The sequence below is a fragment of the Arctopsyche grandis genome, chromosome 13, assembly GCF_051622035.1.
Source record: "Arctopsyche grandis isolate Sample6627 chromosome 13, ASM5162203v2, whole genome shotgun sequence".
Taxonomy (NCBI): domain Eukaryota; kingdom Metazoa; phylum Arthropoda; class Insecta; order Trichoptera; family Hydropsychidae; genus Arctopsyche; species Arctopsyche grandis.
The window spans coordinates 3,820,389-3,834,129 of record NC_135367.1 but is presented as its reverse complement, the minus strand read 5'-3'; the positions used below and the strand labels follow the sequence as shown (position 1 = coordinate 3,834,129).

Below are 13,741 nucleotides of genomic sequence, written 5' to 3'. Positions count from 1 at the left end.
TTGAGTGACGAATGTATTCAGCCTACGGTCAAACACCGTGCGGGCCAGATGGTCTGGGGATGTTTTTCTTTCCATGGGGTGGGTCCATTGGCCATAATTGATGGGACAGTTAACGCCGAAACATATAAAAAATTTTTAAAAGAACATTTGATACCAGCAATAGAAATGCACTATGCGTGGGAATCTGAATGCATTTTTCAAGACGATTCTGCACCATGTCATCTTGCCAAAACTGTAAGTAATCTTTTTTTTTATTGCTATGTATCCTAATCAACAAATAAAAATAAAAATATATCATTAAGTTATTATCTAAAATTTTAGGTCAAGAACTTCATTGCGGAAAGTGGCATTTCGCCCTTGGAACGGCCGGGTAACAGTCCGGATTTGAACCCAATAGAGAACCTGTGGGCTATAATGGGTTCTAAAATTAATAATAAGAAACCTTCCTCTAAATTAGAATTAATTGAAAAAATAAAATATATATGGGATAACGATATCACAGATGAATATATTCAAAATTTAATTAAATCAATGCCTCGAAGAGTTGAGGCTAATATAAAAAATAAGGGGGGGCCAATCAAATATTGAAACAAATTTTATATATAAGTATTATTATAATAAATGAAATGTGATTTTTAGATTTTTTATTAATACATTAGTTTTATGAAAAAAAAAATTTTTAATTACACTACTAAATCTTTCCATACATCACCGACTCCTAATAATTTGAATAACATTGTAGTTTCGTTTTAATTTCTTCGCATTACTACTTGAATTTCTTTCAAACTTCATAAATGCAATTTTAATAAACAAAAAAAATAAATACAATCGTTTATAAGTCCGAAAAACAAGAAAATATGAGTTTTTTCGAGGTGGACACCTTTCATCGCCCGTTACTGTATATATTTTTTTTTTTTTTTTGTATCTTGTATTTAGCAATTATTCGATCATGGACCCACTATTGCCGAATTAAGTTATATCTGTAAAATGTGTGTACTTTAGACCAAATCGTACGATTTGACGTTTGACAGTTCTCAGTCATTCGTCAGCACTTCTCGTTTTGCGCAATTGACTAAATGGAGTTTCCAACACAGTGTAGACTTTGTTTGTGTTCTGGTCCAGCGGAGTCTTTCGTCTCCATCCATGAAAACCCTCATCCGCATTTGGTTCGACGCATTTCAACCTGCTGTCAGTTGCAGGTCATTCACCCTTTATGGTTTACCCCACGCATCTGAGTCGTATATATTTAATATAAAGCTTTAACAATTGTGCGGTAACAGTCTCATAATTTCTTACCTTAACCGTAAAGTAGAATTTCTAACAAGCTATAAAAGTAGTAGGAATCCTTCCCCCATGACTCAACGTCCTGACACAAAATATACCTCCAATATCGATAAATTTTTCTAAATATATAAATTAATATGTACTGGTTTTTTGGGTATCTGTCCCGGTAAATCGTGAGATAAAAATCAGTATACTTTTTCATGTGAAAGCTACCATACACTATCACTTTGCGTGACACTTAATCATCTAGTGACTGTTTAACAAAATGATGTCATGGTTTTGACCCAGAGTCTCTGAGATCCAGCCAGTCGTATTCAAGTTCCGAGATTGAGTATCATTTCTCCGGGTATGTAGTAAATCCACCAAAAAATCATAAAAATAAATAAAACTGTACTTATGTGCATATATTAGAAATTCATAACTTAAACGCAAAGCGTATAAAGAACTAAAGAGGTCAGTGGCACATATTAATTACTTAAGCTATTGATTACTTGATAAAAATTTTATAATTTTGAAAACAGCCCTTTGAAATATCTTCCAGTAATTAATCTTAAGAACGAAAATTTGAAACACTAAGTTTTTTTAGATGCTGCAAAATACGTAAATGTAGAATTACATAGATGCTGATAAATTGTATGATGATATACATATCTGCCTTCTTAAAAATATCATAATATAACTAGTGGCGTGAACTAGTGGATAGCGTATTGTAGTGTATGCTAAAAGGACCCGCCGTTATAATTGGTTTCGAGGATTATCTCCAGGCTAAGTGCAAGTAGGCTAAACAATGACCACCGCATTGGCTTAGTAACGGCACCCAGTTTCTTCTCAGAACTGACAGCGATAGCGTGGGACTGAGTGTCGTGGGAATGTATATCCGAGTATGGACTAAACGGATGCGGTGCATCCGCTCTAAAATCGCCAGACAAATTGAACGACAGATTAACGGACGGCTGCTTTAAATGCAATTCTCGTCTTCTCGAATTGCATCTGTGCACATCGAAAGGTTACTCGTCATCTGATGTGCAATCTATCATTCGAAAAAACGAGAATTACGTTTAAAGCTGCCATTCTGTTAATCTGTCGTTCGTTTGTCTGGCGATTTTAGAGCGGATGCACAAAACCCGACTAAACAATGGGGAAGTAACCGAACGTCGAAGATGAACTGAGCGACCTGTCCTTTATAAGGAGGTACTTAGACCATATCAAGAGATTCTGGACGGAGCACTGGCGGTGCGCGCTCAGGGCATCTTCAACGTCCGGTTACTTCCCCATTGTTTAGTCACGTACTCGGATATACATTCCCACGGCACTCGGTTCCACGCTATCGCTGTCAGTTTTGAGAAGGGACTGGGTGCCGTTACTAAGCCAATTCGGTGGTCATTGTTTAGCCTACTTGCACTTAGCCTGGAGATAATCCTCGAAACCAATTATAACGGCGGCTCCTTTTAGCATACGCTACAATATTATGCTTTCGAGCAGAGTATCCCGGATTCGAGTCCCACTAGAGTCCCACTGCTGGCCAGGCCTTGGTTTGTGACTCCAGGTCGATCGTTTCTTATCATAGTTTGCCAACTTTTCTGATTTTCATTGTAAAGGTTCCTGTAAAATTGTCATCTCCTTTCCTATCTCTCTTGCTAATTTCAAGTTATTTGGCGACTTTCAGAGGTTCGCCAATTTTATTATAAAATGCTGCAAAATTTCTCCATATATGTCACTTTGGATATTTGTATGAATTCGCAATTTATAAAATGCTTATATATATTGTAGATTGATTGTATTGTATCTGTTTAAAGTGAACATGTCGCTTTGAAGCGATCTATAAACAATATATTTGTAATAATCTCCGAGTGAGACCTGGGTCTGAGATGGCAACCCTACATAGTTGTGGTACTATTTATTAGAATTATTTAAAACACTATGACCATTATATTTCACGCAGTCACAATAGGTAAATATATAATAAAGGCAAGTGTAACGATTTCAACGGAACATAACAATGCTAAGAGACTTAAAAAATAGTTCACTTACATTCATTATCTGTTCCGAACTATAAATGAGCGTTTTTAATAACACTGAGCAACAAAATCAATTACCGGAGCGAAAATTAACTAATCTTTACCAAGTTTGACCCACTTAATTCTAATATGACATTAATTTATCTAAGTTTGCTTTCTTTTAAGAGATATCAGCGATTAAAAAAAAAAGCGCAATTTTTACAGTTTTTCGGCTTTTGCATTCTTTAACACAAAATCTAGTATTGCTGTAACAAAAGTGAGTATCTGGATCAATAGTCAGATATTTTTCCTATTGATTGCGATTTTTTATTGCGTTAAAATACTTTTAATTAATTTTCTAGCGAATTTTGAAAGTCAAAAATATACTTTTTTTTTCACATTTTTCCATGATACTATGCATTAATTGGGCCAGTTTTATATTTTGTTCCCGTAAGTACATACAAAGCAAACTTATTTTTGGGTCATTGTAATTGAGGGTTTTAGAAGTTGTTTTTTTTTTTTGGAAAAATGTCCTGATTTTCAATTTGAAACAAATAATTACCTTAACCTATTGCCATCTGAATTCATTCTAATTTAAACCTTTCTCTTCTACAGGTAATGAAAGACGACAACTTGCCAGATACGATATGTCGTTCTTGTAACAACAATCTGGAAATGCTCATCAGTTTTCGAAAAGTTTGTCTCCGAAGTGAAGAAATTTCGAAACTGAAGTTAAGCAAGCGTGTGAATATCAAACATGAAGAAGTAATACTGGACGATTTAATATTCGAAAAGGAGTTGGATGTTCGTTCGCCACCAAACGTTAAAAATGACGAGATGAAGGAAAAGTTATATAAATGTGATATTTGTTTCAAATCATTCGCTCTAAAAATTTATCTTATTAGACACATTAAAAGTCATACCGAATTAAAAGCATACAAATGTGACATTTGCTTTAAATTATTTGCTCAAAAAGTTTATCTCACTAGACACATTAAAATTCATGCTGGGTTGAAACCATATAAATGTGACATATGTTTAAAATCATTCGCTCGAAAATCCAGCTTTATGACACACACAATAATTCACACCGGAGTAAAATCAAATAAATGTGATATTTGTTTAAAATCATTTACTCAAAAATCCAGCCTAACAAAACATACGAGAACTCATACTGGAGAAAGACCACACACATGCGACATTTGTTTCAAATCATTCTCTCAAAAATCTGACCTCGTAATACACAAAAGAAATCATACTGGATTAAAACCATACAAATGTGACATTTGCTTAAAATCATTCATTCAAAAAACTTATCTCATTGCACATATTAAAACTCATTCTGGGATGAAACCATTCAAATGTGATACTTGTTTAAAGTCATTTTCTCGAAAAACTCATCTTGAAAATCATGAAAGACTCCACACTGGAGTAAGGCCACACAAATGTAATATCTGTCTAAAATCATTTATTGATAAATCTAACTTTACAATACATATGAGATATCATACTGGGGAAAAACCATACCAATGTGAAATTTGTTTAAAATCATTCGCTCGAAAAGCTAACTTTGTAACACACAAAATAATTCACACTGGGGTAAAGTCAAACAAATGTGAAATTTGTTTAAAATCTTTTACCCAAAAATCCAGTCTTACGAAACATACAAGAACTCATACTGGAGAAAGACCACACCCATGCGACATTTGTTTCAAATCATTCGCTCAAAAATCTGACCTCGTAATACACAAAAGAACTCATACTGGATTAAAACCATACAAATGTGACATTTGTTTAAAAGCATTCTTACTTAAATGCCATCTTGCGATTCACAAAAGAACTCATACTGGATTAAAACCATACACATGCGACATTTGTTCAAAATCGTTCGGTCAAAAGGATTATCTCGTTGGACACATTAAAACTCATACCGGGTTGAAACCATATACATGTAAAATATGTTTAAAATCATTTGCTCGAAAAGCTTATTTTGTAAGTCACAAAAGACTGCATACTGGTGAAAATCCACACAAATGTGACATTTGTATGAAATCATTTTATGACAAAGTTAACTTGACAATACATATGAGATCTCATACTGGGGAAAAACCATACCCATGTGACATTTGTTTAAAATCATTCGCTCGAAAGCCTGACCTTTTAATACACAACACAACTCATACTGGACTAAGACCATACAAATGTGACATTTGTTTTAAATCATTTGTTCAAAAATCTCATCTAAGTGGACACATTAAAACTCATACTGGTCTGAAACCATACAAATGCGACATTTGTTTAAAATCGTTTGCTCAAAAATCCCGCCTCACAACACACACAAGATCGCATACTGGGGAAAAACCATACCAGTGTGACATTTGTTTTAAATCATTCGTTCAAAAGGGCTATCTCGTTGAACACATTAAAACTCATACTGGGTTGAAACCATATAATTGTGACATTTGCTTAAAATCGTTTGCTCAAAAATCCCGCTTTACTATACACCAAAGAACTCATACCGGAGAGGAACCATCAATTTCAAGTTTCTCTCATTAGACACATAATCTCATTCCATGTTAAAAAAAAATGCAACTCTTTATATACTGAACTTTTTTACAGAAATCATATTACAAATACTTGATGTATCAAACCAAAATCCATAGACAATCAATAAAGTTGCTGACCACCCAAAAAAGTGATTTTTTTTTATTTCCGATCAATATTATTTTAAGATATTTAAAATGGAATTGTAGTACGCGGGGCAGATGTGTTGACCATATCCCGGTTTAAGAGAACACTGTTTGTGTTTGTAAGAGGATCGTTTATTTATGTTCAGTTGTTACAATAGTAATTGTATGACGAAGAAGCTAATTGCTCATTTTCGGAGAAGTAAGAAGTAAGTTAGTAAATTCCAGGCGAGATTAGTTCTGCTGGGTCGAACCGTATTCCTTGCAAACGGTCGCATACAGTGAACCACTATAAACGAGCACAGTGGGTCAACAGTCAGTCTACACCAAGCAGCAGACCAGCAACCAACTACCAGTCAGAAGCAACCGACCAGCAACAGTCATCCAGACTCACTCAACCTGCAACAACCAACATGGAAGAACCGCTCCCGAACACAGCCGAATCCAGCCGCTTCGAGAACTCCCAGAACGCTTCATCAACATAATCTTTTATACACTTGTATATTCAAAACTATATAATAAAAACAATTTATTCCAACAAAACACAACCGTGTATCGTTAGGCCGGGTTACGGTCAACATCCATACCCCCGCCTACACCTGCATTCATACTTTTTCAATTAAAACGTTCTCAAAAATAAAACGAACTCAAAGCTCTTTAGTTACTTCTACACGATGATACCGATAATACATATATACTATTGCCAAAAAAAAAAGTCCACGAATAATACCTGAGAAATCATAAAAGACTGCAAAAAAGGTCACAAGGCGATATTTGAAAATAATTTTTGGCGGTGCAATTCTCGTTTAAAGTCTGATCATACCTTATTTTTTCATACAGTGTAAGAGAAAATCTTCAAAAAGACGCCTTCAAAAGTGTCTTATTGTAGAGGTAGCTTTTTCTCATATTATACAAATAATGGTTCGGTGATCATTGGTCACTAAGCGCTCTCCCTAAAGTCAGTAAAATCTCTATAACGAAACATCTGGCAGCCGAAAAGTCCATCATACTAATGATAACTATCATACTAACGAAAACTCGAGTGTCAAATATTCTGAATTCGCAGTTTTCATAGCAAAAATTGTTTTTGTGACCATCGCAATGTGACTAATAATCCAATTACCATTAAGCTATAGCTGTAAAAATGTGTGTTCTTTCGACCAAATCTCACTAGAGAGTGAATTGCAACGAACGCCAATTTGACATTTGATAATCAATTTCAATGCACAATGGAGTTTCCAATGCAGTGCAGACTTTGCTTGTCTTCTGGTCCAGCCGAGGCTTTCGTCTCCATCCATGGAAATCCTCAGCCACATTTTGCGGAACGCATTTCGTCCTACTGTCAGCTGCAGGTCGTTTACCCTTTAAATTTTACTCATAAATCTGATCAATATGTTTAAGGTAGAACCAAACAAATGTATCGACTACTTTTTTAGTTCCATCTGAAATACTTTTATGCAGATAATTACCAAGACCAATTTGGTTAGTGTGAATAGATTCGACAACATTAGATATTTCTTCAATGTTTTGAACCTCGATTTCTTTGTCAATAAACATTTCGATTATTTCATCAGTTGCAAAAAATTCGATGACAGTTTCTCCTGTATGCTTTCCTCAATATAGGGTTGCCAGATTACTTCCAATTCAATCCGGGACCCCCCAACTCGAAAAAATCAACAATATTATATCAATTAGTTTTTCTTCTCCCCAAGATTTTATCTTGCTATACTTAATTTTTAATTTATATTGCATAAAAATATAAAATCAGAAATTTTTACCTTTTATTATTTATTAATTGGAACAAGAACAGTCAACAATAAACGAAAACATAGATATGGGAATAAAAACAATGCTAAACATCAATTCGTATATTTTTCATTAGATTTGGCCTTCTGCAAGCCTTCTTTATTTTAAGTACATAATCATATATGTGTCAACAATTGAAATCATCGTTTTACATCTATAGAATTTATATTTATATTTACTTCATTAGTCCATAGAATCTCAACTAACGAGAATATTATTCACCTTCTCAATATGCCCTGGACAAAATATACTCGCAAATGCGATATATTATATTGTTATTATATTATATATTATATATATTGTTATTGTACATTATATTGTTCGGAAAATTCTATTTTTATTTGCGAAAATATAACTACTCATTTTTCCTTTTCAATTTGTAGATTGTAATTGTCTTTATAATATATATTTTTAATGCAACAAATTGATTGAACAAATATGTGTCATTTGTTATAATATTTTTCGTATTTAACTGTTTGTTCAATATCTAGCCATTCGAATTCATTATAAACTAAAACTTTCGCATTTGCAGATCAAGAAAGACGACCAATTGCCAGATACCATATGTCGTCCTTGTAACAACAATCTGGAATTGTTCATCAGTTTTCGAAAAGTCTGTCTTCGAAATGATGAAATTTCGAAACGGAAGCTAAACGAGCGTATGGATATCAAACCAGAAGAAGTTCTATTGGAAGATTTAATATGGGAAAATGAGTCTGATGTTAATACGCCACCAAACGTTAACAACATCCCTGTTAAAGATCAGATTAAGGAAAAGTTATATAAATGTGATATTTGTTTCAAAACTTTCACTCTAAAATGCAGTTTTATACGACACATTAATATTCATACTGGATTAAAACCATTCAATTGTGACATTTGTTCAAAATCGTTTTCTCGAAAATCAAAACTTACAATACATACAAGAATTCATACTGGGGAAAAACCATACCCATGTGAAATTTGTTCAAAATCATTCTCTGAAAAATATGCTCTTGTAATACACATAAAAAATCATAATGGAATTAGACCATACAAATGTGTCATTTGTTCAAAATCGTTTTCTCAAAAATCAAGACTAACGATACATACAAGAATTCATACTGGGGAAAAACTGTTCAAATGTGAGATTTGTTCAAAATCGTTTTGTCAAAAATCAATACTTACGGTACATACAAAAATTCATACTGGGGAAAAACCATACAAATGTGTCATTTGTTCAAAATCGTTTTCTCAAAAATCAAGACTAACGATACATACAAGAATTCATACTGGGGAAAAACTATTCAAATGTGAGATTTGTTCAAAATCGTTTTCTCAAAAATCAATACTTACGATACATACAAGAATTCATACTGGGGAAAAACTGTTCAAATGTGAGATTTGTTCAAAATCGTTTTGTCAAAAATCAATACTTACGGTACATACAAAAATTCATACTGGGGAAAAACCATACAAATGTGTCATTTGTTCAAAATCATTTTCTCAAAAATCAAGACTGACGATACATACAAGAATTCATACTGGGGAAAAACCATACTCATGTTACATTTGTTCAAAATCATTCGCTCGAAAGCCTGACCTTTTAATACACAACACAACTCATACTGGACTAAGACCATACAAATGTGAAATTTGTTTTAAATCATTTGTTCAAAAATATCATCTAAGTGGACACATTAACACTCATACTGGTCTGAAACCATACAAATGCGACATTTGTTTAAAATCGTTTGCTCAAAAATCCCGCCTCACAACACACACAAGATCGCATACTGGGGAAAAACCATACCAGTGTGACATTTGTTTTAAATCATTCGTTCAAAAGGGCTATCTCGTTGAACACATTAAAACTCATACTGGGTTGAAACCATATAATTGTGACATTTGCTTAAAATCGTTTGCTCAAAAATCCCGCTTTACTATACACCAAAGAACTCATACCGGAGAGGAACCATCAATTTCAAGTTTCTCTCATTAGACACATAATCTCATTCCATGTTAAAAAAAAATGCAACTCTTTATATACTGTACTTTTTTACAGAAATCATATTACAAATACTTGATGTATCAAACCAAAATCCATAGACAATCAATAAAGTTGCTGACCACCCAAAAAAGTGATTTTTTTTTTATTTCCGATTAATATTATTTTAAGAATGTAAGATATTTAAAATGGAATTGTAGTACGCGGGGCAGATGTGTTGACCATATCCCGGTTTAAGAGAACACTGTTTGTGTTTGTAAGAGGATCGTTTATTTATGTTCAGTTGTTACAATAGTAATTGTATGACGAAGAAGCTAATTGCTCATCTTCGGAGAAGTAAGAAGTAAGTAAGTAAATTCCAGGCGAGATTAGTTCTGCTCGGTCATTGCCCTCGAGTAGTAAAGATAATTCCTAGCGATATTAATTCTGCACTTTTGTACGGGAACGATCATGATGCCATCGTAAGACTTGTGTATTGTTGTAAAATATAAAAGATCACTGGTTTTGATTCGGAATAGCACAAGTTGTGCTATATTCCTACAGTATCATTTCCTGTGTAGGAATCCACATTCACCCCAATCGAAACACCTACTCCGACGGAGGATACATTTCCCACGCTCAACCATTGACGTCATGTCGAGTTGAGAAAGTTCCACCCTAACAAATCAAGCGAAACGACGCGAAGTCGCAGACCACCTGCATCCATTAAAGCGCAGCTGTACAAACAACGGCTACATTGTAACCCATTGAACAAACATCCAAAATCCGTGCAACAAAGAGTAATAAAAACTAAATCGAGTGGGACGACGCCACATATTCGAGACCGTTCCACCCTAACACATCAAATGGAACGAACCGTATTCCTTGCAAACGGTCGCATACAGCGTACCACTATAAACAAGCACAGTGGGTCAACAGTCAGTCTACACCAAGCAGCAGACCAGCAACCAACATGCTACACCAACAACCAGTCAGTAGCAACCGACCAGCAACAGTCAGCCAGACTCACTCAACCTGCAACAACCAACATGGAAGAACCGCTCCCGAACACAGCCGAATCCAGCCGCTTCGAGAACTCCCAGAACGCTTCATCAACATAATCTTTTATACACTTGTATATTCAAAACTATATAATAAAAACAATTTATTCCAACAAAACACAACCGTGTATCGTTAGGCCGGGTTACGGTCAACATCCATACCCCCGCCTACACCTGCATTCATACTTTTTCAATTAAAACGTTCTCAAAAATAAAACGAACTCAAAGCTCTTTAGTTACTTCTACACGATGATACCGATAATACATATATACTATTGCCAAAAAAAAAAGTCCACGAATAATACCTGAGAAATCATAAAAGACTGCAAAAAAGGTCACAAGGCGATATTTGAAAATAATTTTTGGCGGTGCAATTCTCGTTTAAAGTCTGATCATACCTTATTTTTTCATACAGTGTAAGAGAAAATCTTCAAAAAGACGCCTTCAAAAGTGTCTTATTGTAGAGGTAGCTTTTTCTCATATTATACAAATAATGGTTCGGTGATCATTGGTCACTAAGCGCTCTCCCTAAAGTCAGTAAAATCTCTATAACGAAACATCTGGCAGCCGAAAAGTCCATCATACTAATGATAACTATCATACTAACGAAAACTCGAGTGTCAAATATTCTGAATTCGCAGTTTTCATAGCAAAAATTGTTTTTGTGACCATCGCAATGTGACTAATAATCCAATTACCATTAAGCTATAGCTGTAAAATGTGTGTTCTTTCGACCAAATCTCACTAGAGAGTGAATTGCAACGAACGCCAATTTGACATTTGATAATCAATTTCAATGCACAATGGAGTTTCCAATGCAGTGCAGACTTTGCTTGTCTTCTGGTCCAGCCGAGGCTTTCGTCTCCATCCATGGAAATCCTCAGCCACATTTTGCGGAACGCATTTCGTCCTACTGTCAGCTGCAGGTCGTTTACCCTTTAAATTTTACTCATAAATCTGATCAATATGTTTAAGGTAGAACCAAACAAATGTATCGACTACTTTTTTAGTCCCATCTAAAATACTTTTATGCAGATAATTACCAAGACCAATTTGGTCAGTGTGAATAGATTCGACAACATTAGATATTTCTTCAATGTTTTGAACCTCGATTTCTTTGTCAATAAACATTTCGATTATTTCATCAGTTGCAAAAAATTCGATGACAGTTTCTCCTCTATGCTTTCCTCAATATAGGGTTGCCAGATTACTTCCAAGTCAATCCGGGACCCCCCAACTCGAAAAAATCAATAATATTATATCAATTAGTTTTTCTTCTCCCCAAGATTTTATCTTGCTATACTTAATTTTTAATTTATATTGCATAAAAATATAAAATCAGAAATTTTTATCTCAACTAACGAGAATATTATTCACCTTCTCAATATGCCCTGGACAAAATATACTCGCAAATGCGATATATTATATTGTTATTATATTATATATTATATATATTGTTATTGTACATTATATTGTTCGGAAAATTCTATTTTTATTTGCGAAAATATAACTACTCATTTTCCTTTCCAATTTGTAGATTGTAATTGTCTTTATAATATATATTTTTAATACAACAAATTGATTGAACAAATATGTGTCATTTGTTATAATATTTTTCGTATTTAACTGTTTGTTCAATATCTAGCCATTCGAATTCATTATAAACTAAAACTTTCGCATTTGCAGATCAAGAAAGACGACCAATTGCCAGATACCATATGTCGTCCTTGTAACAACAATCTGGAATTGTTCATCAGTTTTCGAAAAGTCTGTCTTCGAAATGATGAAATTTCGAAACGGAAGCTAAACAAGCGTGTGGATATCAAACCAGAAGAAGTTCTATTGGAAGATTTAATATGGGAAAACGAGTCTGATGTTAATACGCCACCAAACGTTAACATCCCTGTTAAAGATCAGATTAAGGAAAAGTTATATAAATGTGATATTTGTTTCAAAACTTTCACTCTAAAAGGCAGTCTTATACGACACATTAATATTCATACTGGATTAAAACCATTCAATTGTGAGATTTGTTCAAAATCGTTTTCTCGAAAATCAAAACTTACAATACATACAAGAATTCATACTGGGGAAAAACCATACCCATGTGAAATTTGTTCAAAATCATTCTCTGAAAAATATTCCCTTGTAATACACATAAAAAATCATAATGGAATTAAACCATACAAATGTGACATTTGTTCAAAATCGTTTTCTCAAAAATCAATACTTACGATACATACAAGAATTCATACTGGGGAAAAACTATTCAAATGTGAGATTTGTTCAAAATCGTTTTGTCAAAAATCAATACTTACGGTACATACAAAAATTCATACTGGGGAAAAACCATACAAATGTGTCATTTGTTCAAAATCGTTTTCTCAAAAATCAAAACTGACGATACATACAAGAATTCATACTGGGGAAAAACCATACACATGTTACATTTGTTCAAAATCATTCTCTGAAAAAACTTTGCTTGTACTACACATAGGAAATCATACTGGAATAGATCCATACAAATGTGACATTTGTTCAAAATCGTTTTCTCAAAATGCCAACCTTACAAAACATAAAATAACTCACACTAAAGAAAAACCATACAATTGTGACATTTGTTCAAAATCCTTTGCTCAAAATTTCCGCCTCACGCTACACAAAAGAACTCATACTGGGGAAAAACCATATCAATGTGACACTTGTTTGAAATCATACTCTCAAAAAGAATATCTCGTTGAGCATATTAAAATTCATACTGGGATAAAACCATATAAATGTGAAATTTGCTTAAAATCGTTTGCTCAAAAAACCCGCCTCACAATACACGAAAGAACTCATACTGGATTAAGACCATACAAATGTGACATTTGTTTTAAATCGTTTGTTCAAAAATGTCATCTAAGTGGACACATTAAAACTCATACTGGAGAGAAATGA

General features: G+C 33.8%; 3 protein-coding genes across 3 annotated transcripts; all 3 read left to right on the top strand.

Annotated features, from left to right (window-relative positions):
* Positions 1-982: 982 nt before the first annotated feature.
* LOC143921518 (uncharacterized) lies at positions 983-5,970 on the top strand. Its single transcript, XM_077444846.1, has 2 exons — positions 983-1,199; positions 3,897-5,970. Exons 1-2 carry the CDS (start codon positions 1,077-1,079, stop codon positions 5,835-5,837), a joined length of 2,064 nt encoding a protein of 687 aa, XP_077300972.1. The 5' UTR covers positions 983-1,076; the 3' UTR covers positions 5,838-5,970.
* Positions 5,971-7,118: 1,148 nt separating this feature from the next.
* On the top strand, positions 7,119-9,889 carry LOC143921519 (uncharacterized). The gene is made up of 2 exons (XM_077444847.1): positions 7,119-7,320; positions 8,307-9,889. The coding sequence occupies exons 1-2, from the start codon at positions 7,198-7,200 to the stop codon at positions 9,753-9,755; spliced, it is 1,572 nt and encodes a 523-aa protein (XP_077300973.1). The 5' UTR covers positions 7,119-7,197; the 3' UTR covers positions 9,756-9,889.
* A 1,715-nt stretch (positions 9,890-11,604) lies between these two features.
* Positions 11,605-13,741, top strand: LOC143921568 (uncharacterized). Its single transcript, XM_077444920.1, has 4 exons — positions 11,605-11,727; positions 11,777-11,792; positions 12,447-12,824; positions 12,969-13,741. Exons 1-4 carry the CDS (start codon positions 11,605-11,607, stop codon positions 13,739-13,741), a joined length of 1,290 nt encoding a protein of 429 aa, XP_077301046.1.